The sequence below is a fragment of the Sturnira hondurensis genome, unplaced genomic scaffold (assembly GCF_014824575.4).
Source record: "Sturnira hondurensis isolate 20B ecotype Veracruz unplaced genomic scaffold, ASM1482457v3 Scaffold0010448, whole genome shotgun sequence".
NCBI lineage: Eukaryota > Metazoa > Chordata > Mammalia > Chiroptera > Phyllostomidae > Sturnira > Sturnira hondurensis.
Window position 1 is genome coordinate 6,969,627 of NW_028083079.1, and position 26,297 is coordinate 6,995,923.

The following is a 26,297-nucleotide window of genomic DNA, read 5'->3' on the forward strand; positions in this document are numbered from 1 at the left end:
CATCCTGCCACCAATACCCTGGTGGGGTCCCAGCATTGCCGCCTCAAAGTCCCAGCGGTGTCTTAGCCGGCCTCCCCAAGTCCACTCCAACCCCTCCTCTGGCCACTTTGCACACAACAGCCCTTTATGTCACTATGTCGCTCTCCTGCTTTAACCTGCAGTGGCTCCCACACTCCCCTGGCCCACAAGGCCTTCTGTGAAGCGGCCATGGTGGCTTTCCTCTTCTCTCAGACCCTCCTCCTGCCTGTCCACCCAGCCCCAGCCACGCTGGCTGTCATTCTGATCCTCCCGCTCTGCCTGCTTCTGGGTGTTCTCCCCCAAAACCTCTGGCCAGCTCACTGCCCAAAAGCTGTCAGCAAGCAGGGTCCTGTCGTGCTCTGTCACGTGGCCCTGCTTTAATTCGGTGACCAGCACTCGCCCTCGTCTGAAGGTGTGTGTGCCTTCCCCCAGCTAGAGTGTAAATAACACAGGAGTGAGGACGTGTCATCCCAGCCCCTGGCCCAGGGTCAGGCCATAGGAGTGGCACTCTGTGACAGTTGGCGGCCTGAGTCCAAGAGCCCGATGGGCCGTGGATGCCCTTTGCTGCAATCCAGGAAGGCACAAATGCCGCACTTCCTGCCCAGAAACTTCACCCTAGGGAGTCAGGAGACAGGTGTGGGCAGAATGTATTTGAGGTGTTCTTCGCAGCGCTCTTTGTTGTCCTGAGTGACTGGCAACGACCTAAGTGTCAGCCCATCAGTGGGGCTGAGGCTCCAGCCAGCCGCGGCCCAGCCAAAAGGTGGAACGTTGTGTGGCCACCTGAGGGGAGGTGGCGGGTCTGCAGGCTTCATTGTATCATCAAGGGAAGAGATCAGAGTCCAGAGCTCAAGACAGGTTTATCATAAATGGATTCCTGGAGCCCGGAGCTCCGGTTGCATTCAGGTAGTGTCGAATTCGTAAAAAGAAGGAAACGGATTGGGAGGCCGGTAGCCGCCATGCTAATCCTACTCTGACCTTGACCTGGCAGAAAGCCAGCCAGGTCCAGCCAGGGAAGTGCTGACCCTGGCTCACACCAGTGCCTGGAGGCACAGACAGAACTGGGGCTCAGGTTCCCCTCCCACCAAGCCCCACCTCCTGCTCTTAGCCTGTTCTGGGGGGCACAGCCTGGTGAGGGGTGCATCTGGAGCCTCATGGTGAGACCCAAAAGGTGAGTCCTTTCAGATCCTCCGCTTCCTCATCTGTGAAATGGGCCCATATCCTTCCATTGCCCTTACCTCTTTTGTAGGCTGTCGGGATGATAAAAGTTGGGCCTAGAACCAGTATTTCCCTTCCTGGGTGCTTAAGACACAGTTGCCTAATCCTGTCCTGCCCTAAGGCATTGAAACACTCCATCCCATGCACGCAACTGCCCTATGAGGAAGGGCTGTGAGTAGCCCCACTGTACCAATGAGACTCCATGGGTGGAATACCCAGCCCAGTGTCCTGTAGACGGTGAGCCGAGAGCCTGGATGTGAGCCCAGGTAGTTGATTTTAGCCCCACTGAGCTCTGTACAGCAAGAAACCACAGCTACATAATGTGCAAATGGGCCCCCTGGGCCCCAGGGACCCTGGAGGGCTGGATCAGACCCCAACTCCTGGGCCCTCTCCCCACAGCAGCCCACTCCTCGCACCCTTGGTAAAAGACCAGGGAGCCTGGGGCCTGCAGCTGCTGGGTTGGACCAGGCCTCCCTGTAATTACGGCAGCGGGAGCTTGGGAGCTGGGATCTCTGTCAACCAAGGGGCAGGAAGGGGAGCTGGGATCTCTGTCAACCAAGGGACAGGCCAACCACATCAGCACCCGCTGGGCTGTTCTGGGAGCTGCTGGGCAGCGGTGGGTGGCTGGGAGGGGCCCAGGTGGGTGTGTCCCTCCCTGCCACCCCTGGCCCGGGCCCATCCGCTGGCCTCCTGGCTGTCTTCTTGCCTCTCACCTCTCTCCTCCTGATGGGCCCTCTGCCACAATACCAGAGTCCTGTCTCTAAAAAGATGGTCACCGAGGTGGTTTCTGACATTCCAGCAGTGCAGACAGGTTTCTCCTGCTTTCAGGGCAGAGGGTTAAGAAGACTGGGGAGGGGCTGCTTGCGGGAAGAGCCAGGTATCATTGGAAGGAGGCCATTCCCTGCCACAAATGCCTTCCGGTGCTGCTGTTGCTCCCTGGGCCAGACCCACACTCCTGGGCTGTCATTCAGTCCTTCTTGCTCCAGCCCCGACTGCCTCATCTCCCCTGACACCCTCCCGGTCACTTGTCACTCTCCATCGTGTGCTACCTTCTGCCTCCATGCTTACACTGGGGCCAGTCCCTCTGCTCAGCCTCTCCAAATTCTGCTCTTCCCGCTCTGCCCAGTGACATGTCTCCTCACCCAGGCAGCCGTCCTTGATTGGGCCCAAATGACCCACTCTTTCTTTCCCAAGCCTAGGGCCTTCTTCTGTAGTCGTGCCTGCATCTAACGCACCTTTCTCTCTCACCCACCCCCGGCCCACCCCCAAGCACCAAGGCCTTTTGGGAGTCCAGACCTGTCCTGGAGGCCACTCACACACCTTGGACAATCACTTCGCCTCTCTAAGCAGCATTGTCCTCATCTGTAAAAGTGGGTAGCTGGGGTTTCTGCTGGAGAAATCACTGAGGGGTGCATGAGACAATGTGGGTACATACTCAGAACAGTGCCCAGCGCAGGTGGCCGGGCAGTGAGGGGCACCAGTGCTGCAGCTGCTCCTGCTGTTCCAGGAGGAGCCAGAGAGGACTTTCTAAGGAACTTGGAACATGCCACTCCCATGGGCCATCCTTAGGGTTGGTCCCCAGAACGTCGCTGTGAGGCCCTGCCCGCCCATCTTCCACTGCCCTCCTTGGCTCCACCTCTCTGTACCATCTGCTCCCCGACCACTGTCCCAACCACTTGGAGCTTATCTGGGGCACCAAACACCCCATGTACCCTCCCAAGTAGAGGCTTTTGGGTGGGCTACTCCCTCCATCGGGTACACCTTTCACCCTTGCTTCTTCCTTCTTCACCCAGTTAACTCCTACTCATCTTTTAGGCTCCAGCTTGGGCACCCATTCCTCCAGGAAGCCTTCCATGAGCACCTCCTCCAGCCAGCTGAAGCATCCCTTCTCCGTGTGCCTGCAGCACATAACCCATGCACTGCATTGCAATGACCTGTCTACCTTTGAGCTCGGCCGCGAGACGAGACTGGCTCCCTGCTGCAAACTCAGCACCTCGCACGGCGTCTGGCACAGAGTAGATGCTCAAAAAAATTTAGTGACTAACTGAATGGATGGATGAGTCAATTTCTGCATCCCCCACGCTGCAGGAAATGTCTGTGGAACAGATTTGAGTAGGAGGTTCCAGCAGGGCCTGGGAGAAGCCCCTGGGGTTTGGGTGCTGGGTGGTGAACAGAGCAGGCCCCCACCCCCTCCTGAGGTGGGTCAGCCCCCCCTTTCCACAGACCCCTGGGGCCCCAGAGCCAGCTTCCAGATGCTAAGCCCCAGCTCAGCCTCACCTCTTAGCTTTTCCATCTGCACAGCTGGGCCAGATCCCCGCAGCCGGCATCGCGGGCAGCCAGGCCAATCGTCCCCGGCGTCTTCCTATTTTAGACATCTCACTGCCTCGGTCCCTTCTAATGTTTCCAGCCAGGCTGCGGGGGGAGGAAAAAGAGGTTACTGCTACTTTAAATGTACTGTATGAAGGCGAGGGCTGGAAAGGGGCCTGCTTGCAGGAGTACCCAGTCATCTAGTTGGAAAAGCCGCCAGATGGAATACAAAAGGAGAAACCCAGACGCTCATGGAGACAGCCTCGGTTCATAAATCAGGTGGGGCCGGGGGCTGGGGGCCCACACGCCATGGAGCCCGACTCCCTCCTGGACCAAGACGACTCCTACGGTAAGAGGGGCGCCGGCAAAGTGGCTGAGTTGGGGATTCAGCCACTGCTCAGGCAGACTTTACTCTGCTTACTGCAGGAATCTGAGTTGAAGTGGGGAGGTGGTCAGGCAGCTGGGCGCTGTCTGGTCTTGGGAGCCTGGGTTAGGGGGTCCCAGGGTGGCAGGGTCCCATGAGTGGAAGCTCGGGCAGCCCCTCAGGCTCTGGGCATTGGCAGGGGTGGGGGTAGAGTGGGGGAGGGAGAAGGAGATTCGGCTGCTTCTGTTTTGCTCTTGGCCAAGAAGGAAAGGAAGGAAGTTTGCAGGCCCCCTGCCTCTCGGCCTCACTTGCTGTCCCCAGGCCTGCTGGGTGCTGTGGGGAATTTAATTAGTGAGATCCTGCAGATAAATATAGATGGGCCAGCAACAGGAATGCTCCCTGTGATTAAAGCCGGCTGAAAGGGCTCCGGCTCCACTCTGCAGGGCCCCAGGGGCCGCGGCTGGAAAACCTGGGCAGATGGGTGGGGGGAAAGTTGCTTGGGACAGAGCCCTTGCTGAGAGTCTGGGATGGGAACTTGTAAGACTTGGAATAGCTTGGCTACAGCAGTTTCTACAGGCGTGGGGCTCTGGGGGTGCAGGTAACTAAGACCCCGAGTGCTCACCCCAGCCAGGCTGCTGCCCCCTTGGCAAGGACGCCTGGTGCACTCGGCTATCTCTGGGCAGCGCAAAGGAGGGCAACAGGGTGGGGGGCAGGAGTGTGGCTGAGGGACTGAGGCAAGGTGTGGGGGGCAGCAGGTTTGGGGGTTCAGTAGGGAGAGGTCCAATTGAGAGGTGGCCCCACCCTAGCTTCAGTCAGCCTTTTGAGAACCTGGGTTCTCCTGGGCCCATAGTCCTTGCTAAGAAAACTGAGTTATTTTCCCTCCCCCCAGGCCCCCCAGCCAGGCCTGGCCTCTGGGCACAGATTCAAGGCCAAATTTCCTTCCTCTTGCAGGAGCTCAGCTCTATCCAGGGAGAGGGGCACTCTGCCACGTTTGGGGCTCTGACCCTCAGGGGAGTTTGGTGAGGCCCAGCCTGTGGGCCTAGTGTCTTTGGGCAGTCGGGTGGCCAGTGGACACAGCTGGGTGACCCCCATGTGCCAAGCTGTGTGTCAGGGTCAGGAGTGCAGAAATGAAGAGCTCAAGGCTAAGAAATAGTTCGTGCTTAGTGGATGGAGGGAGCAAAGAGAGGAAGAGAGGGAGGGAGGAAGGGCAGAAGAGAAAGAGAGAGACGAAGGCCCTGGAGGAGGCCCCAGCCTGGAAGGGGAGACAGACAAATGACATAAGACTGGATTCAGAGTGACGAGCCCCTTGGGGGAGGCTGAGGCAAGTAGTCTGGGTATGTGACAGGCCTACCTGCCCCCAGAGGTGTTCTCCTGAAGCTTGGCACCGGGGTGTGTGCAAGCTGCCCCACAGAGGGCACAGACCCTTGTCTGGGGGGATCGACCCATGACTGGGCAAGGTTCCAGATCCCCTGAGGCTCCATCTCCCTGCCTGGAACCCACAGCCCTGAACTGCTGCCCCCCAGTTGTCTTGCGGCAGCCTCTGGGCAGCCTGGGAGACGGGCGCTGCCTCACCCTAATGACGGGCTGCATCCACAGGCGGCCCCTCACCTCCACCTGTCGTGGGAGCCTGGTGCTGATCTTCCGGAAGCTGCTCAGGCAGTGAGGCGGCTGGGAGCTGGGAGGAAGAGGCAGAGAGACGGAGGGGGACGGACCTCAGGAGCTGTCAGGCAGGAATGGAGGAGAGCCCGGGCTGGCCTTGGGGGTGGTCCCAGATCTAGCTGAAAGGGGTCTGGTGTCAGCCTGCCTAGGAGGCTGTCCTTTGAAGTGGCTGTGCTGGGCCAGGCCAGCAAGGAAAACTGTGGCCTTGGAGTCTCTTGTTTTCTGCACTCTGGTTCTATATTCACTCATTTCGTAAGCGCTGCTTTCATGCCCTAGACTAAGTTTCGGGGTTGGAGAGACAAATCACACCTTGCCTCTGCCTTTGTGACATTCCCAGGCTAGGATGGGAAAGAGGTAAGCACTCTGATGAGGAAGGCCAAGGCCCTGTAGAGCCCTTAACCCCAGGAGAGAGTCTGGAAGGCTTCCCGGAGGAGGTGACTCCTCCACTAAAGAAGTCGAGGACTCTCCTTCATGAAACGCTTTCTTCACCTGGCTTCTGAGATAGGCCACTTGCCTAATAGTCTCCCACCTATTTCTCTGTCTCTTTTTCTGGTTTCTTCTCCTGGATGATGCTTGTCCCTGCTACCCCATATGGTCCCTTCACCAAGGGCTGCTGCTTCTGCTCCCAGCAAGATCTGACCCTTCCTCCCTCCCTGGCTCATTTGGAGCCTCTACTCCTGCTGAGCTCACCTTCCCTACACTGGCCAAACCAGCTATGGCCCCAGGGCCTTTGCACACTTTGTTTCCTTTGCCTGGAGCACTCTTCCCATCATTCTTCCCTAATCTAACTCCACCTCCTCCTCTTCCCAAACACTCAGCTGGAAAGTCATCTTCTCAGAGGAGCCCTCCCTAGACCACGGTCCTCCAATCCATCCAGCGATACCCCACGCATTGTCTCTTTCCCTTCGTAGGACCCGCTCCTGCTTGCACTGCATAGCATTGTATGTGTGCGTGTGGAATCGCTGGATCCCCCCAGCCTCTGAGCTCTCCGACAGCTGTTCTCCCCAGAGCGTGGCTCTCTGTCTGGCGTGTGGTAAGCACCCAGCAAATACTTGTTGAGTGAGCGAGTGGATGGATTCAGTTGGCCGGGGCAGCGAGAGCAGCAGGTGCAGAGGCACAGAGGCTGGAGGACTTCACAGAGGTCGTCTGGTGAGGGTGATGTGTTTGGTCAGGGGTCATCGAGCTGACCTCTGAGGGGGCTCAGGAGCCTCGCTGGGGACAGGGTTGGGAGAGACAGGGCCGCATGCGGGGCTCCGGGCCCTGTTCCCTGATTTAAACTGAGAGAGGCTCTCTTCCATCCGGTGGGTATCGTGGGCTCTGATTCCCTTCACCAGGTCTCAGGGGCTGAAAGGAGTTTGGCCCCAGCCCCAGCCACTGACGCCAATGCTCTGGAGACTGGAGCCATATTCAGAATGTCTCAGCACGGCGACTTTCAACCCTTTTCGTCTCAGGGCCCACATAAACTAATTGCTAAAGTTCTGCAGCACAACAAACAATACATTTTTTGCCAATCTGACCAAACAATAGACATGCTGTATTTTTCGGACTATAAGACGCATTCTCCCCAAATTTGGGGGGTGGGGTGGGGGTGTGTCTTATCATCCGAATGTAGCTTTACATTTACATTGGTGACATATTATATTATTTATGTCATCAAACATTTTACCACATATTTTTTGCTCAAAAAAATTTTTTTCCTCCTCTAAAACCTAGGTGCATCTTATAGTCCCAAAACACAGTAATTCTGATTCACTCACACTGGATGGCTATTGTTGTGTTCGCTATTGTCGTATTTTTACTTGACTGAGGGAAAAGAGGTGGGTGCCCCTCACTAGTCAGGGGTTGCATGTTTTAAAAATTTTGGCGACACATCGGTTGAAAATCGCTGTCTTAGCAGACAGACAGAGCTGAGCAAACAGGATCCCCCCAGGTGGTACTGAGGTGAGAGACCCTGAGAGCAAGGCTTGTGAGGGCTGACATGGTGGAGGGGGGTGTTGTGGCAGGTACAGGGGCAGGGACTTCTTTGATACACCAAGCACAGGGGCCGCCCCAACCAGGTCATGTCTTCATCGCCGGGTTCCTGAGCTGACTCCCCCTTAAGATCATGCCGCATCTTATTTGCTACTGTATCCCCAGTACTGACCGTGGAAGATTCTAAGTCAGACTCGGCACCGGGTGCCCTCTCCCCTCCCTGTGGCATGAGCCTCATCCCAGCTCCCTCTGTCTTTGGGTGGCTTGAACCAAGTCCCTTCCTCTTGCTCAGCCTCAGTTGCATGTCTGACAAATGGGCAGACTCGGGCCTGCCCTGCCTGCCTCCCTGGTTATCTTGGGGCTCCAGAGCAGTGATGGGGGTTAAACCAGGTGTGGCTGGATGCCTGCTGGGGGGGTATCTGTGATTCACAGAGGAAGGAGTTGGGCTCCGACAGATGCTGGGATAAACACTTTGGTTGGTTTGGAAATCTTGGGGATGGAAGGGCAGCTCAGAAATTTGTTTCTTCCTGATGATACTGGGCAAGGACCGCCTGCCCCAGGTGGGGGGCCCTGGGATGGGGCAGGTGGAGGCGATCTTGTAAATTTCCAGGTGCTGCAGGTATAACAGCCAGTACTATCTACTGAGAGCCCGCTCCAGGTGAGATGCCGGGCAAGGTCCTTGCTGCATGGACCATCTGCCTGAATCCTCAAAGCAAACCAGGCAGGTTGCTGTTAGCTTCCTTTTCCAGATGTGGAAATGAGGCTGGGGGAATAAAGTGGTAGCCAAGATCCCACGGGGAGGACTGTGACTTGAACACACATTCTCCAGAGCCCGGGGTCTTTCTTTTGTCACGGGCTGGAGCTGCCTGGAGGTCCTTCCATCTGCCCATGGTTAATCCTGCCTCCCTGGGAGTGTGTTGGGAGGAGTTCAAGGGATGAGCGAGACGTGGCAGGAGCCACAACCCAAGGCACTGTCAGCTCCGCTGGAAACAGCGAGCACAGAAGCAGCTGTAATGGGATAGGGTCAATCTAAAGAGAGGGCTATTTTGGGCTGGAAGCTGTCAGGAGGCCTGATGTCACCCCTCCCAGGCCCTTCCTGTGAGAGGGGGAAGCTGGTAACCAATAGAAATAATCCCAAGGTAACAGCATGTGCCAGGCCACGTGCCTCCCCATTCATTACCACACGTCCCCTTCCCACCAGCCCTGTGAGGTGGTGTTGCCATTCCCAGGTCAGAGATGAGGGGAAAAGTTCAGAGAGGCTAAGGGATGCACCCAAAGTCACACAGCCAGCGAATGGCCAAGCTTCGAGTGACGTAGGTGCATCCCGGCCCAGAACCCCTGCTCTGAACCAGAGCCCATCTGAGACGTAGGGTGCTGGGACGCGGCGCTGTTCAGGCTGCCCTGCTTCTCAAGGACCGGAGCCTGGGGCCTCCTCCCGGCTCTGCCACTCAGTGACCCCAGCAGGCCCTGAGCAAAGCCCTGGGCCCCCAGCAAGCCTCAGGTTCTCTGCATGTGAGACCGAGGTAGTGATGCCAGCCTGGCTGACCTGGGGTGAAGAAGTAATGCCAAGTTCAGAGTCTGTCCATCTCACTCCAGGGCTCTGTCTGGGACCAGCTGGCTGGGCCCCAGGGGCCAGTTGTCCCTCCCCTCTGGGGAGTGTGGCTTCTCTCCCACATGAGGTCCTTTTGCAGGTGAAGAAGCCAGGCCCGAGAGGCAGAATATGGACCCCATCTACTGAGCTCTTACCGTGTGCCTGGCTCTGTGCTAAGTGCCCCACCTGGAATCACCGAGCTCTTACAGAGGAAATAACAACCCCATTGCTCAGACGCAGCAACTAAGGCCTAGAAGGTCCAAGGCTGCAAACTAGTGGGGGCACTCCTGATTCAAACCCAGGCCTCCCAGTTTCCTGTGCTTCTGCCCATCACTTTGGGCTGCCCTGCCCCAGCTATGCTAGCCCCCAAGCCACAGCCCAGGAGAGCTTTGGTCCTGCTAATGGCCATGCCTGGGCCTCTAATCTCCCCAGGGTAGGTGGGTGAGAGGCAGAACCCCCCTAATCGCCCCACAGAACTCTGGGAAGAGGCTAAATATGGAAGACTGGTCAATAAAGAAGAACAATGAGTCCAGCTGGGGAGGGGCTTAAATCATTAACGCACCCAAGTCTGAGCAGCTGGCTGTATGAGGCCGGGGAATGAGGCCCAGGGCGGGTGGTAGGGCAGCCCCTAGGCCAGGAGCTGGGCCAGGCAGAGCCAGGAGCAAGCTCGGGAGAGAGGAGCTGGTTTCCCCCAGAGAGGGGCTCCTGGTGGGAGAAGGAGGGAGGGGCTCATTCAGGACTTCCTGTGTTCAGTAGCAAAACATTTCATCCTGGTCCTCTCCATGGGTGGCTCACACAGCGCAGGCTGGGACTTCCCATCCTCGGCACCTCCCGTGGGCCTGGCCCACGTGGCCGTCAGCCTCCATCTCCTCATCAGAGGGGTGGGGACAGGACTGGCCACATCATAGAACTCCCACTCTTAGGTCCAAGGGAGAGGGTCTTTCAAGGTCCTCCTGTCCATCCCCCATTACATGATGGGGGGATGGGGACCTGAGAGAAGGAGCCAGAACCACTCCAGGCCTGTTTCGCCTCCTCAGTAGTCTTGAGGTCTGCTCTGACCCTCCATCTCCCAGCCCCCACCTCAGGCCAGGCCCCACCAGGGACTCCTTGCCCCCTTGGAGGGCTCCCCTTTTCCACCCCTCCCCCAAGCTCATCCTCCATGCACAGCCAAAGGGGACCACTCACAGGCATCTTCAAGTCCCACAGGGCACCCCACTGCTGCAGAGTAAAGTCCAAACTCACTAACCTCTCAAGGTGGTCCATCATCTGACCCCTGGATGATACCCCTTCCCTTGTCTCCAACCACACTCCTTCTTTCTCTCCACTTCCCCATCATGAATTATTCTCTGCCTCAAATGTGCCATCCTCTCTCCTTACTTGCCTTGGCACTTGCTGTACCCCTACCTGGAGAACGCCTCTCATCTCAGCTCTCCACTGCTCCTCCCCCAACCTGGCCATTTCTACTCATTCTGAAGTGTTAGCTCTGGTGTCACCTCCTACAGGAAGTCTTCCCTAACTACTTTGTTTGCTCCCCTGAGACACCTATCCTCACCTCTGGGCTATGAATTTCACCAAGAGCCAGATTGGAAACTTGGAGGCTAGAGGTGGGGTGGCGTAAGGAAAGGGGTCAGGGTGACCTAGCAGGGGGTGTTGGTGTCCACACTGAGAGGGGGACAGTGGTGGAAGAGCAGATTCTGGGTGGGAGGGGGAGTGCTGTCCTAGGCTTGCTGCATCTGCAGGGTTTTCTGTGGAAGAGCTTGTGATGACCATTCCAGAAGTGACCTCTGGAGAGGCCCCAGTTCCAGAGTGGAGGGCAGAAGTGTCTGGGGCCTTCCGAGCGGCACCAATATCACTACCTTTCCAAGGCTTTTGAAGCCTCTGCTCAACCCCCAGCTCAGGTCCTGCCACCTCCCCCAGGAAGCCAGCCCTGACTAGCTGGGCCGAGGCTACTCTGTTCCCTCCTTGAGTGTACCCTTTTGGTCTTCACCGTCTCTAGTCCTAGGACATGTCATGGGCTATGCCTTGGAAGTCTTCGAGGTGGGGCCACACCCCTCCATCTCTTGTAGACTCCAGTCCCCCCATGTAGGATTGACACACACAGAGAAAGCCCTGGACAGGGCAGCCCCAACCAGTGGGATTCTGGGAGAACCAAGCAGAAGTCCCGAGAGGCTTTGGGTCAGATTGACACGGGCAAGCAGGGGGCAGAGGCAGGCAGAAGGGAGAGGTGTGTTTTTGTTCAATCTGAACGTGCGAGTCTGGGTGGCTGGATCCTGGCAACGCCCTGCAGGAGGCGCTCCGGTCGATGACCTACATTCCAGCTCACTTCTGTGTGTGTGCACATACGCACGCACGTGGCCCCACACTCCCACCCGGTGGTTCCGCAGTTTGCACAGGAACCAGTTCCAGAAAAGCCTGCTCAGGGGACTGCAGTTCCTGCAGTGGCTGGGTGCCTGCCCCGCAGCCCCCAACCCCCATTCCCCATTTCTGCTCACGGTTCTCTCTCTCCCTCCACTCAAAGGGCAGATAAAGGTCTCACCCTGCCTTTGCTCGTGGTGGGATGGTGGGCTCTGAGAGTGGAGGGTGGCAGGGGCAGAGGTGGCCATGGAGGGAGGGGACCTGAAACCACAGCATGAGGCTGAGCCAGAAGGTGGCCAGAGAGGTCAGGAGGGAGGGCCAGGCGGGTGGGCTCTGGCCTCCTGAATCCTGGGCCTGCCGGGGTCAGGGCCCCACTCAGGAGCTCTCTGGGGGCTGTCCCAGGTCTGTCCCTGGTTGCCCTCCGGGTGTTTTCCTGGGCCGTTGGGAGGGTGGGAGTCCCGTAGAGATGTTCCTCTCCTGGTGAGACTGTCCTTGACCGAGTGGCTGTGCCAGCTCTGTGGCCGGGAAGTCAGGGCGCCTAAGAGGTTGCTGCTCTGAGAAGAAGGGGTGGCTGTCCCTCTCTTCTGGGCTCTGCTCCCAGACGGGGCCTCCGACAGCTTGCAGAGGATGGACAGGGCCCACTCAGAGCCTCTCTACTGCTCCATCTCTGTCTCCCTGTCTGTCTGTCCGTCCGCCTCCCCCTGGCTGGGCCTGCCCGGCTCCCAGCCCTGTCCCCCTCGCTCAGAGCTCCCTCTCCTCATTCAGGAGCACAGATTAGGGACAGCAAGGGAAGAGTGGGGCTCGGCCCCCACAGATCCTCCGGGCTGCTCTCAGCCCACTGGTGTTTGTGCTGTAGGCCCTGCCTCTCTTCCTTAACTCCCCAGAGGCCAGCCCTCCCCAGGCCCTGCATTCCCAGCCCTCTTCCAGCCCCAGGGACCACTTCATCAGCTCCTCTGGGTCTCCTTCCTTCCCCAAGCCCAGGCTCTGCCCCTTCCCCCACACCTCAACCTGAGGACCTCCTGCCTCCCTGCTGAGTACTTCCTCTGGGCCAGTTCCTGACTGTGAGGGCCCAGGGAAACATGGGCTGGGTCCCTGTCCTCCGGGAAGGACTCAGGATGGGCTCCCAAAGCTGCAGTGACAGCCCAAGGCAGGGGGGCCTCTGGGCAGAGGGGAGGCTGAGCTTAAAGGAACCAGGGCTGGCCTGGCGGAAGGTGGCGGTAGGCAGGCGAAGAGAACTGCGGGGGATGGGTCGGGAGTTGAGAACCACAGTGACTTACTGGAAACCTTGAGGCTGGACCCCTAAACCCAGATGGGTTGGGGGAGGAGGCTGGAGAGGTTAGCAGGGCCAGGCTAGGGGGGTTTGGGGGTTATTCTGCACCTTGGGGAGCCACGGCATCCTTTGCCTCTACCCCTGAGATACCAGTAGCATACCTGCCTCCTCCAGCCCAAGCTGTGACAGCCAAAAATGTCTCCAGACATTGCAAACTGTTCCCTGTAAAGAAAAATCACCCCCACTAAGAACCGCTGTCCTAGAGTAAGCTTGAGCCAGGAGGGGTGTGACCAGAGGAGGGACAAGGCCTCTGTCCCCAGCCTCGGGCCCACGCCAGGCCTCCTCCTGCAGCTGACCTGTGCGCACTGGGTGCCAGCAAAACCTTCACCCACAGGACGCAGGGCTGAGGGCTGAGCTGGGGGGTGGAACAAAAGAGCTTGTGTTTGAGGATGGAACCTCCCCTCCCCCCTCAGCATGGGAGCGGGGTACACTGAGCGGTGATCCAGGGCTAAGGGGGGCTGCAAGGCTGGGAGAGGCGCTTGTCAGAGGCTGGGATTTGGATAGAAGGTGCTGGAAGTGGGGAAGCTAATCTGCCTGTGTTCCTGTTCACAAACAGGCCCTTTTCAGGGGCCATGAAATCCAGGCCTCTCAGCCAGTCCGATGGAGCTTTGAACCAGTCCTGACCTGTTATCCTGAGGCGAAGGGGTCAAGGGCTGCCTTCCAGGCTGGAGCAGGGGCAGGCCAGGATGGGAGCCGCCAGCAGCCCAAAGCCTTTCTTACCTCCTGTCCACGTGCTGTGGCTCAGAGGGATCCAGGGATTAGAGGAAAGTGCTGAGGGAGGGTAGGCACCCCGCTTTTACCATCTCCCCCCCCCAGCCATGGGCAGCCAAGTGAGCTTCTATAGTGCACATCCTGCCTTCCCAGCTCCTCTGCTTAGCATCTCCACTGGCTCCCACGATCCTCAGGATCAAGTCCACAGCCCTTGGACAGCCCTTCAAGGACACTATCTCACCCCACTTGCCAAAGTCCCCCCAACCCCACATTTCAGCCAGACCCCTCTCTAGGTCTCCAGGGTTTCCTCCCCTCTCTTCTGAGCCTGGAAGGCTGCCTCCTCCCCACTTGCAATGCCCTGAACCTGGGCCAACTCCTACTCATGCATTGATGCCCTTTGATCACCACTGCCTCCAGGAAGCCCTCCCAAACCCCCTGAGCACCTGGTGAGTTGGTGGCACCAGTCGCCCCATGAAGAAACTCTCTCTGAGTGAAGTCTCTGTCCTGAGGGCTGCACCCACGTTCTCTCATTTTGCCCTGTAGGCTTGGGCCTAGAACAGAAAGCCGGAGACCAGTGACCATTTCGTGAAGGAAGATAGGAGAGAGGGGAGCATTAAAAAACCATGTTTTTACTAATGGGGAGTAGCCTGTCCTTCTGGACACCAGGGAACGGGCCAGGACAGACTGACCCCAGAGCCCACTGGGAGAAACAGACACCCTTTCTCTGTGATGAGACTCCCAGACAGCTCATTCCCTGAAAGGCAGGTGTCGGCCACAGCCTGGCCTCAATGACAGGACCCCCTCAGATCTGGCCCTTGGTGCCACCACCAGGCAGGACAGGTGCTGGGGGGGCAGTCCCAGAGGGGTATTTAGTTGTCCACACTGCACTTTGGGCATCCTTGGCCATCTGTGGGGCCCAGATTCCTTGGATCTAAGAACTCCAAGAGCAAATAGACTGTCCAGGCCACTGTTTTTCCATCCGTTTCTGAGGAGTCCTGGGCTGGCAAAGAGAGGCCCTTGGGTCACCAAGTAGAGAGAGTGCCCTCTCTTCTACAAAGCTCTGCCCAGAGCAGCTCACCTTCATCGGGGGTAAACACTGGGCTTGCCTGAAAACTTTCACAGAAGCTTTGAAACGAGGGCTCTGTGGCTCAGCTCAAAAGGCCCCAGTCTAGCCCACCTCCTTCTCGCACAGATGGGAAGCCCCGGGCCAGGAGGGGACAGAGTGTCAGAGCCGGGGCGGCCCCCTTCCGCTGAACCACAGCAGCCCTCTGCTGAAGGCAGAAACGTAGGAGTGAGTGAATAGGTATCTAAGAGTAGGTTTCTTTTGGTAACACGGAATGACAACAAAGGACACTCAGTGTCTGAGGCGAGAGGTGGAGGATGGGCAAGAAGAACTGCCCCAAAGCAGGAAGGGAAGAGCAGAGCTGGGGGCTGGTTAACCTGGGGCGCTGTGCACTCGCTTACCTACATGGGCCCAGCCTGCAGCCAAGGCTGCGCACGCACGGCACAGACTCCCGGCTTCAGCCAAGGCAGCATTCGGTGCAACAACCAGAGCCTCAGGGTCCAAGTCCCAGCTCTTCCATCTCCTCTCTGTGTTGTTGACCTTGGCCAAGTCAGCCAACTCTTGAGACTCAGACTCTTTCTCAATAAAAGGGGGCTAGCCACAGCCCCACCTCAGAGTGGTGGTGAAGGATAAATGAGGGGGTGGAACAATTCCTGGTGGCTTCAGGATTCTTCCTTGTGTGTGACCAGGGAAGTTCATGGTCTAAGGTTCACATTTCAGCTGTGCCCCTTGTTAGCTGTGTGACGCGAGGCAAGTTACTTAACACATCTGCCTCAGCGTTCCCTTCTATATAGTGGGGATAATAGTAGCACGCATCTGCCTTGTGGGGTGTAATGAGTTAATATACGTGAAGTGCCTAGAACAGGACTCCGGAAGTGTTTGTTACCAATATTTGTACTCAAATAACAGTGGAGACCAGGTCTTGCTGAGGAGAGGCCCCCGAGGTGGAAGAAAAGAACAGAGGAGATAATAAACGAAGCAGGGAAATCAGGGTTCTGCCAGGGAAGGTCTCATGGTACCAGCCCGGCCCAGTCCAGTTTCTTCGGTGGTGTCTTCCAGTCGCAGGGGATCCCTCCCCTCCCCCTCCCCCTGACACCAGCTCCCTGCGCCGGGCCTCTCCCTGCATTTTTCCGTACACCTAGAGGTAGGATTTCATTTCGCTCCTAGATGACTTTGGGTGATAAAGAAGTAACTTCAGCCTCCTTGAATTGAATCTTCTCTCCAGAACGTGTAACAAAGCTGGAGATTGGAATGGCCCCGGAGCTGATTATTCCGGGAGGGCGCCTCCTGGCATTAAAACTAAATTAGATCAAGGTACCTCTGTTATTAGCGAAATAATTCCCTGCGATTACAGAATGCGGCGGAGAATCCCGATGGCGGATGAACTTCAGCCGACTTACTCCAGACGAGTCAGTGTGCAGAGGCCTGTGCTTCTGTGGTCGCTTTGCTCTAATGTCGCAGTCGGGCGACTGTGCTCATGGTTGTAAGAAACCACCTTTTGTGGCCTGGGATTGGGAGGGCTTGAGGCCAAAATGTGTGTGGAGGGTGGTACCTACTTGCAGCTGGAGAGGCTGGGCGCCATGTTTGGTCCCAACACAGCCCTTTCTGGGGAGCTGACTGGGTCCTCCGTCAACTGGGAGAGAAACCCCTTAGGCAGTCAGACCATCTCAGAGCAGGAAATTGAATTTGTCCAAGTTCCACCACCAGGCAGGGGTGTTCCAAGAAGTGAGATAAACTATAAAAGCCCAGGACCTTGGAGTCAAGTCAATCCAACTCAATTTGTGCTCACTGGGTGCCAGGCCCTCACTGTCCAGGCACCAGCGATGGGGGAGTGTCCGTGTTGGACAGCATTTCTGGTGCTTTCTGAACATGGTTTCGCATCCCCTCACCAACCTCAGAGAGGCACTGGAATCTGCATTTTAGGGACAAGGGAATATTGTCTCAGAGATGACCGAGGTGCTTCCATCTACCCAGAGGGATCTGGAAGGCTTCCTGGAAGAGTGGGCATAGGGAAGGGCATTGTAGGCAGAGAAAACAGCCGAGCAAAACGCCCAGAGGTAGAAGACTAAAGGGGTGTTAGAAGATGGGAGGTGGGGTGGGGAGGGTGGCTGACCATCCGACCAGTTGAGGGTCTGGACGACGACAAGCCACTGCAGGGCGTGAGCAAGGGAGGGACAGATGGAGCCTGTGAGGTTCCTGGGTCACAGCGAGGGGGACCCACGAGCGCACTGCTGGCAGGGAGGCCAGATGGTGATGGGGTAAATGACAGATAACTTTGTAGTGTATGTCCCAAATATTGTACAGGGCACGCCTCCCCTAAAATATTATTCATTCCCTGGAGCACTGCTCACCTCTGTCACTGTCACCTTCACGGCCACGCTCTCTCTGGGGTCTGTACTGCCCGTGGGACACATGGCCAGTGCCCCCATCAACAGAGTGGGTTCCCTAGGAAGCAGGCTCTGAAAATATCAGCCAGAAGGAGGTCTGGGAGGGAGGTGAGGGCTCAGCTCCTGGGAAGGGAGAGGCAGGGAGCAGGACCGGGCAGGGGACGCTGAACTTCCCTGTAGTCCCAGGGCAGGTCTCAGCCCACCCTCGGGGGCAGGGGCAGGGACCCTGGAGTGATCGGTCACGGAATGTAGGGCCGTCACCTTCTACGGGTGTCACCTCAGGTGGTGGCTCTCTTTAGCAGAGGGCACCCCCAGAGAGGGCTGAAGCTGAGGGCCACCTTCACATGTCAGGGAGGGAGGGAGTCCTCTGTCCTTGAAGGGTGGATCTGGGGTGCATGCCGCAGCACCCAACCACCCGCAACCCAAACACCCCCTTGGGCCACCACCCAGTCTCTCATCGTCCTTCTGACTAAGTCCCTCTAGAGCTGCCTGTCCTTCCTTCCTCACTCTCAGTCACCCCTCTCCACTTGCCAGTGCACTTGCCAGCCTCCGGTAGGTACCCCTGAAGTCTATCTTCCTCCTCCAGATGAAAGGGTCCTGTGCCTAAGGTCCCCCAGCAGCCACCCCCCCCCCGAGTCCCAGCTCCTGGGCACGGCATTCAGGACCCCTCCCGACTGGCCCAGCCTCTTCTTCCTGCCCCATCTTTCACAACTCTCCGATTGGCATCCCTGCACACATTCGGCTGTTTCACACTGCCAAAGTTTCCACGGGCTGGTTTCTTTTTGTCCGGTGAAGTTAGTTCTCTCTCTGCTCCTTCAAGACACGCAGAGGTCGTGTCCTTGGAAGCCTTTCCCAGAGCCACCCCTCAGGACCTCCAGTCCAGGCTGGTAGCAGAGCCCCCACGGACACCCCTGTCTCAGTCACAGGCACACGGGCTGGCACCCAGGCAGTGTTGCTGACAGTCTCTTGCCTGCACAAGTGAGCAGCTCACTGTTTGTTTCTCTGTGTCCCCAGCACCAAGCTCAGAGTGTGGTGCAGAGGGGTCCTCGTTGATGTTGACACTGACTTAGGCACTTGGGGATCCAGGGACGGCAGGGGTGGGTGTGAGAGAAACGGCAGAGGCAGAATCAGAGCATCGGACCGATCACACTAGGGCGGCGCTGGGGCCCTCAAAATAGGCCTACCCTGGGGACCAGAGGCATCCTCCTGGTCTCTGTCACCTGACCCTTCCTCTGTTCATGGTGTCTGACCCCAGCCGCATTCTCTCTGGGTATTTAATTCTCAGCCAGCGTGAGGTTTGAGCATTTCTGTAATAGTTTATTGTAGTAACTCTCCCTGCCCCACACAGACATGGCATCTCTGCTCCCTCCCCTCCTCTCCCCCTGCATTCACGTCACCCCTGCCCAGGGTTATGGTGGGCCTGGGTCTTCATCATGTGATGCCTCAGTAGATGTGGTTTTGAATCTCACGTCCATCACCAACTGAGGGCCTACCACCCCAATGAGAGGCTGGGTAATGTGTTAGCTTGTGCGGTTTACTTAAACACCATATGCATGGATACAGTGGCATGGTATAGGCTCTGCTGTTTACGCTGTGTGATGTTCTGCAAATCGCTTAAACTCTCCGAGCCTCAGTTTCCTCACTCGTCAAATGAAAATTTAGAATGTGAGAACCTCCTCAGATGTGGCTGGGAGGACCGAGTGAGAGGACACACAAAGCACTCACACTGTGCATATATCTATTACACAGATGGAGCATCGGAGGTGTGCGAGGAAGCGTGGATTCACTCATTCATTCAACATATGTTCATTGAGCACCTACTATTCCCCGAATCTTTTTCTGGGGCTAGGGTGTAGGAGGAGGTGTAACAGTGGACAGAACCAGGCATGATGGCTGTGCTTGGAGACATCCAGCCCGGGGAGGGTGACACACTGATCCACTGATCACATTACAAAGGCACAGTCACCAACTGCAGTGAATGCCATGGAGAAAAGGGACTTGGGCCGCACGTGTGTTGTGTGCAAGGCCTCCCTGAAGTTGCAGCACCTGTGCTGCCCTGTTAGGTGAACTGGGCCGAGGAGCCGAGGGCACAGAGGAAAGCGTTCTGGAGAGCGGAGCCTGTGTGAAGTCTGTACAATGGGGAAAACGGGGCCTGGGAACTGGCCGGGCAGCTGAAGGCAGAGAGAGAGGAGGAGGTGGCAGTCTGGAGAGGTGGGCTGTGGCCAGACCACCCAGGGCAAGCTGCTGGGCCACATGACGACAACGAGAAGCCATTGAAAGCTTTCAAGCCGGCTTGGGGTGATTTGATTGAATCTGAGCTTTACAAACTTCATGAGGAGAAGCCTCCGAGAGACAGCAGAGAGAGGGCCCAGGTGGACGCAGGGAGGCGGCTCAGCCCTTCCCGTAGCCCAGGCAAGAGGCAACAGCGTCTGGACTGGCCCGGAAACAGATGTCTGGGACGCACCAGTGTAAGGACAGCGTTTGAAGCCAGGGGCCTGGATGCGGTTGAAGCAGGATCTGGAAGGAAAAGGGGGACTCAGACAAGTTCAAACTCCAGCTCTTGTAGCTCAGTGGAGTAAAATGAGGACGCCAACCAGAGAACCAGAGAACTAGGGGAAAACTGGGAGATGTTGGAGACAGAAAAGATCAGAGAGTGTCCAGGGAGTGAAATAAAGCCAAGAGGCTGTGATGAAGATGGAGAGTTGTCCTTTGGTGTGATCATTGGCAACCCTTCTGAGAAGCATTGAGACGGCAGACCTTAAGCTGGGTGGGGGTCCCTGCCTTGCATGCCCATTTGCATGGGACAAAGAGCCAACTGGGGCTCATGCCCATGTCATCAGAATCATATTACATTGTCCAGTGTGATCTGAATCAAAGAGGATCTGCTCGTTAGTTCAGAAAATCTCCGAACCCACCAAGTGCACAGTCTTGTTCTTTGCCAGCGTCCATGTGACCCTGGCGACTTTACGTATTTTTCTGCTTGTACCACATGTAACACTAGCCCATTCATCTTCTGAAGTCTGGACCATAAGCGATATGCCATCCTCTGCGTTGCCTTGATGGAAGCTCCCGACAAGCGGACATATGTGCATTTTGCATAGACAGCGCAGATGATGCATATGTTACATCGCCTCAGACGTGTCCCTGGGGAAGGTGCCACAGGCTCTGTAGCCCCTGCAGATGGAAGCTGGCAGGGAGAAGACAGGTCCAGATTGGGATCCCTGGGCTAGGTGTGAGAACAGACTGGAGCGGGCAGAGTGGACGTGGGGAGACAGAGAGGAGAGGCTGTGGTTCTGAATCGCTGCACAGTCCCTCCCCCAGCGGCGGGACACAGGACAGGAGGAGGCCCTCACTGGGCGCAGACTTCCGACCCTCCCACCTCCTGGGCCGGCCTCCAGGTGCATGCCTTTGCTCAGAGCTGGAGAACACTCCCTGACATATATTTTCAGCCTCCCACTTTCATAGTAACTCACTTGGGTTCCTTCTACCCTCCCCTGCAAACATCTTCCTCTTGGCCAATATTCATGTAATTACTATAATTACTACCTGCTCAAAAAATGGGGCCATGCATTTTGCCTCTCTCACCACACTGGGTCCTCACGAGAGCCCCTTGCAGTAAGCCCCAGTCACATTTTGGCTGTGCAGACACAGACACTGAGGTGCAGACAGATACTGTAGCATGCCCTAGGTCACACAACTGGCAGGTGGATTAGCCCAGAAGTGAACCCAGGTCTCTGATCCCAAAGGCCTCATTCCCTCCCAAGAATGCACAGAGATCTGTACAGTGGGATTGCTTCCCCTGGGAGAGTTTGGCATGGCCCCTTTTTGTTTGTGAGTATTTGTGTCCATTCATCCCTTTATGCATTCAACAAACCCTCCTGACCCTGGCTGGTATAGTTCAGTGGATTGAGTGTGGGCCTTCGAACCCAAGGGTTGCTGGTTCGATTCCCAGTCAGGGCACATGCCTGGGTTGCGGGTCAGGTCCCCTGTAGGAGGCACACAAGAGGCAACCACACATTGATGTTTCTCTCTCTTTCTCTTTCCCTTCCCCTCTCTCTAAAAGTAAATAAACAAAATCTCTAAAAAAAACCCTCCTGAGGCCAGGCCATATGCAGGTGACAGGGTGCCAGTGGTGGTTCAGACCAGGTGTGTGACCCGGAGGAACTCACCGACTGCTCATAACCATGTGCAACAATCCAAACCGTTATAAGCACGGACAGTAGGGTGGGCAGTTGGGCCGGCAGGCACTGTGGGTGCCCTCTCCTTGGGAGGCCAACCAACGGCTCTTAGGGCCTTCTTACAGGCTGAAATGGCTCAGCTGGATGGTAATAGGAGAAACAGGCTGTGGCTCAGCAGAGACGGGAAGGACAGGAACTGCAGGAGTAAAGGGTTTGTGCGGCGGCATTAGGGGTTGGGGGAGGTTGTGCATGGTGGTGCTTGGGTCTGGGAGTCTGGGTGGCTGGGACCAGAGTGTGAAGGACCACAGTGGAGCCTGGGGAGTGGGCTATTCATGTTTACGATTTACAGAGCACTGCGCAGAAGCGACGACCGTGTTATTAAAAATAAGGAAACAAATTCAGAGCAGGATTGGATTTTATGAAGATTCTCATCATGCCTGCTCCTTAAAAAAAGTTATGAAGAGTTAAAAAAAAACCCTACAAAACACTTGTGTGACATCAGCCAGGGTCAAGAAATCAAACGTTGCCAACGTAACTGAAACCCCACCCATCAGCCGCCCCATGTCCCTCTCCCCACCGGGTCAAACTTCCCTGAATGGTGTGTTTGCCCTTCCTCTGAATTTCTTTATACTTTCACCCTGCGTGTGCATTCCTAGCAATATAGAGTGTCATTTTGTTCTGCATGTTTAAAAAATCTGTGTAAAGGGTATCCTACACTTTGCTCTTCTGCAGCTTGCTCCCCATCCCCCTACTTATGATTCACCAGGAGTTCTAGTCATTCATTTTCCCTGCAGTGTAGAATTTCACTGAGGGCTCCACAGTCTGTTCCTACATTCTTCCTCTGACGGGCGTTGAGGCTGCTCCGATGCTGCGCTAGAATAAACACTAGTGTAACCAGAGAGAGGTTCTCCAGGTTCATTTTAGAGGCCAATCTGTGGGTCACGGGGTGCTTGCATCTCCGACACGTGTAAATGCAGTTGAAGTGTTTCCAGAGTGGTGGTGCCCCTCCCCCTTCCACCAGCAGTGCGTGAGAGTTCTTGTTGCTGTCAGTCTTGCCAGTGGGAGATAGCAATTGATGGGGCTGTTCTTTGTATTCTTATTACAAGTGAGCCTGAATATAGTTTCCTATGTTTACCGGCCATTCATGCTTCCCCTTCTTCATATTGCTTGTTCACACAGTTTGATTTGTGCAAGATCTTTGCATATTTTGGACAGTATGTTCCCAATATCTTCTTTTGATAAACAGGGGTTTTACACTTTAATTAAGTGTATTGATCTTTTTCTTTATGGTTTGTGCTTAAAGACACAGAGTCTTTAAGAAATATTCCCATATTACAAGGTTTTTGAATTCAAGTCTTTAATCCACTTAAAGGGACCAATTTGTTTTTATGCACAGTGAGAGGTTGGGCTCCTCTCAGATGACATTCCATTTCACATCCCCCGCCCCCAGGGACAGCCTGCGGCACTCGATCTGCATCATTTTCCACACATATGTGGGTCGCTTCTGCAGACTCTATCATGGGCCTCTCCACGCATCCTTGGGCTAGTATCGTGTGGTTTCACTGCACCGTTTTAGGCCCTTAGGACCTCCCCCACCCACCCCAGATGAGCAGCGCCAGTGGCTTCTGGAGAGGAGATCGCCGTCTTACTCATCTTTGCATTCCTCTCATCACTGCTTATATGAACATCCACTCATGCTTTTGTTTACAAAGACCTTCTCACTCTGTCTCTTGGGCTCCTAAGACTCCCCTATGCAGAAGAGGAAACTGAGGCACAAGGGTGCGCTGACACGCCAGGGTCAGAGTGCCAGAAAGTGTTGGATGGCGGTGCTGTGGGGTTTCAGAGCCACCCCATACATCCATCTTGCACTGCCCAGGCTTTACTTGACCCTCCCGAGGCTCTTCTGCTCCTGGGTTTTCACTCGTTCCTCCCTGTTTTCAACAAGTAACTCCCGAATGATGTATGTGTGCCAGATTTTCTTGGTGCTAGGACCCAGACCCCATGTCTTGAGGGGGCTCTTGCCATTGCTAGAGACCAGTAGGGTGCGTGGGACCTCAGGTAGGCATTTTATGGGAAGCCGTCTGAGGCCTGGGGTCAGCAGGAGGAAGTCCGACAGCGTTTCAAAGTCCATTTAAAGAGCTCCATTCTGGGAGTGCACTTGGGGCCCAGGCGCTGCCTTCAGAGAGGACGTTGGCTTCCCCCAGGAATTAGAGGCGTCCTCCCGCCCTCCCGCCTCGAGAGGCAGGAATGCGAAGGATCAGCTTTCAGCGGAGCTGCGGCTGCCGTTCCGGGGAGCTCCAGGTGCAGGCCCTTCCTCAGCGGCCGAATTAACTAACTGGTTCTGTCTGTCCAACTGGGAGAGCAGCTCTCGCTAAAAATAGTGCCCTGCCCAGCGCGTTGTGCGCGGGTCCCGAGTTGGGGCCGCGAACTGGGAAGTCCGAGCCGCTGGCTGTCGGAGGAGCCCGGGGAGCCCCGCACGCCCCCACTCCGGGCCGGGCCCAGGTCCCAGCCCTGAGGCCGAGTCCGCCGGCACCGCGCTGTCCCTACAGGTGCCGCGGAGGGTGGAAGGTTCGTGGGCCGAGGCCCGGCCGAGGCCGTCCGGGATGGGAGCCGGCGGCGCGGCCTCCCGCGCGCTCGCCTGGGCCTCCCTGCCCCTGCTGGGGCCTCCCGCCGGCGCGCTCTGCGAGGACACGCTTTGCTGCCGAGGTAAGGCCGGGCTGGCGGCGGGCGTGCCCCTCGCTCTGCCCAAGCACTTGCTGGGGCCTCTTTCTCCTTCCCCATCCCAGGTCCGCAGAGGGGGGTGAGATCTGGGGGTGGGGGGTTGGGGTTGGGGGGGCAAGTCGGGGTTGCGGGGAGACGCCAGGCATCCGCACAGGGCTGGGGAGAAGAGCCAGACGCTCTCTGCAAACTCATCTTCAGTTTGAAAAAGTTGCTGTCTTGCCACCGGGGTCCTAGAAGCGTTCACCTGCCTTGGGCCTAAATCTTTCCTATCTCGAAAATGGAACAATGAAATCGTCAGGCTTTAATATTTTTTGTGACCCCAAGAGAAGTTGGGGTGCCGGCAGATGCGGATCGCAGGCATTCTGGAGAAGCTGGCCCGAACCCAAACGGGATTCTCCAGAGACTCTGTTAGTGGGAGGGTTAGAATCGCTTTCTCTGTGCTCCCCCCACCCCGCCCCGCCCTTCCCGACCATTCTTTCCTGAAGCTTTGGGCTTAGCATCAGATCTTGGCTCCCGTTGGCGGTCAAAGATCAAGGCAGGGCCCACCGCAAAGTTTCGGGGGTCAGCGGACGCGCAAAGATCCTTGTGGGAGAAGAGGGTGTAGAGTGGAAGAGAGGTGAGCGAAGCGGAGTTGCGGTCCACACCTCAGATGCGTACCCCTAAAGCCCACAGGCTAAAGCTGAGTTTTATCTCAGAAATCCTGGGGTTCAGGGGAGGAACGTAAGTCGGCCCGCACCGAGGTCCGTGGCGGTCTGCCTGAGAAGGTAAGCGCGCGGGCGGAGGGGCGTGTGGCCTGCCCTAGATCGGGGTTGAGGAGGAGGAGGGGGCGGGTGGCCCGGCCCAGATCCTGGGCCAAAGCGGGGACTGGGGACGTGTGCCAGGAATGAGAGGGTCCGCCCTGCCCAGTCCGGCTGGGTAGGGTGGCAGTAGTGGGGTCGATTGGTCGAACAGGTGCGCCCCCGCCCCTCCCCTGCCGGCCTCCACTCTGAGTGGGCCAGACGGGCGGAGCTGCGGGTGGCGGGGCCTGCGATTGGCCGGGCTGGGACGGCTGAGTGGCCGGGGGAGACCTGGAGCCGAGCGCCGAGGTGCAGGCGGAGGTGCGGGGCGGCCGGAGGGCGCTCCTGCCGGGCTGCCGCCTGCTTGGGCCGCTTTGCTGCTCTCCGCCTGGCTGGCACTACGGAAACTTTCCTGCCTCCTGGGGATCCCGAGTCCCCGCCAACTCGTGACCCTGCCCCTGGTCCGAGCTCGGGCGCCTTTGGGATGGCAGCACCCAGCGGCCCCGCCGGCGTGTAGAGGTGAGAGCTAGGGCACCTGAATCAAGATAAGGGGACTCAGAGGCTTGCGGGCTTGCGGGGATCCCAGAGGGATCCGGGGTTCGAGAGGGTCTGGAGAGCCTGATAAGAGGTACATGGGTCGCGGAGAGAGGAGTGGGCTTCGACTTTGCTTTACTCACCCCTCTCCCACCTTACTGCCCCCTATGCTGTAAGGATCTCGACCGGTGGGTTAACCCTTTAAACTTTCCTGGGCGCCCTGCCTCTGTGTCTCGGTCTAGGGAGAGAATCGCTCTAGGCTTTACAAGGAAGGCACCCCCTAGCTGGGCCCCGCAGCTGGCAGGGGATTTGTGGGGGTGCTCTCTAGCTTTCCACCCCCAACATTTCCAGGGATCCAAAACTTCAGACCCTACCTACCTGGAACTCACTCTGAGGGTTGATAATTGGATAGCTGCTCCTCCCTGTGCAGAGCCAGGCACCTCAGGGCACCTGAGTTTTGGATGTTGTTTTGTTCAACCCTGGACACTCTTCAATTTTGAGGGGGCGGGGTCATGGAAGTGAGGTCTCTTTTCCGTTTCCTGGGCTGCCTTGACCCCTGCCCTCCATGAAAACACCTTGAAATAAGCAGAGTGGGGATGGGGGGCTCTGAATGGTTCTGGTCCCCATTCCCAGCCTGGTGGGAATTCTGGTTTTCTCATTTCCCCATGGTTCATTCTTCTGAACTGCTTGGCTTGAGTCATATGGCAACGGTGCCCCTCTCCCCCAGCCCCCTCTTTAGGCTCTTAAGGGGGGAAAGTAATTTTGACTTGAATTTAATTTTGATTGAGGGTGGATGAGTAGGTAGCTTGTCGCTTATGAGGATTATCATCTTTAACATTATTTCCCCCCAATCTCAAAGCCAAACTCCTAATTATTCTTGACCTAAGACAGTACACCTGAGAATTAAAAACCAAATCAAACACCAGCTTTCGAGCCCCACCCTCACTAGCTGTGTGTCTTTAGGCAGTTTTCCGAACCCCTCTGAGTTCAAAGGTCCCACGCCAGGGAGATCGATCTAGTGGGGCCTTTGAGAAGTGCTGTGTGGAAGGCACTTGGCTCATAGGACAACAGCCTTGAGGTGCTAGTCCACAACCTGAACCTTGGGCCCTTTTGCTAT

At 56.8% G+C, this 26,297-nt stretch overlaps 1 protein-coding gene across 2 annotated transcripts in view; it reads left to right on the plus strand.

Moving 5' to 3' along the window:
• Positions 1–3,557: 3,557 nt before the first annotated feature.
• Positions 3,558–26,297, plus strand: part of DAB2IP (DAB2 interacting protein) — a 181,836-nt gene continuing 159,096 nt past the window's right edge. The window contains exon 1 of one of the 2 annotated variants that reach the window (XM_037059194.1): positions 3,558–3,889. In XM_037059194.1, the coding sequence (XP_036915089.1) occupies positions 3,850–3,889 (40 nt within the window). In that variant the 5' untranslated portion in view covers positions 3,558–3,849. Of the gene's footprint in view, positions 3,890–23,431; positions 23,856–26,297 lie in introns of those variants that run through there. The other variant, XM_037059192.1, reaches the window with a different exon arrangement.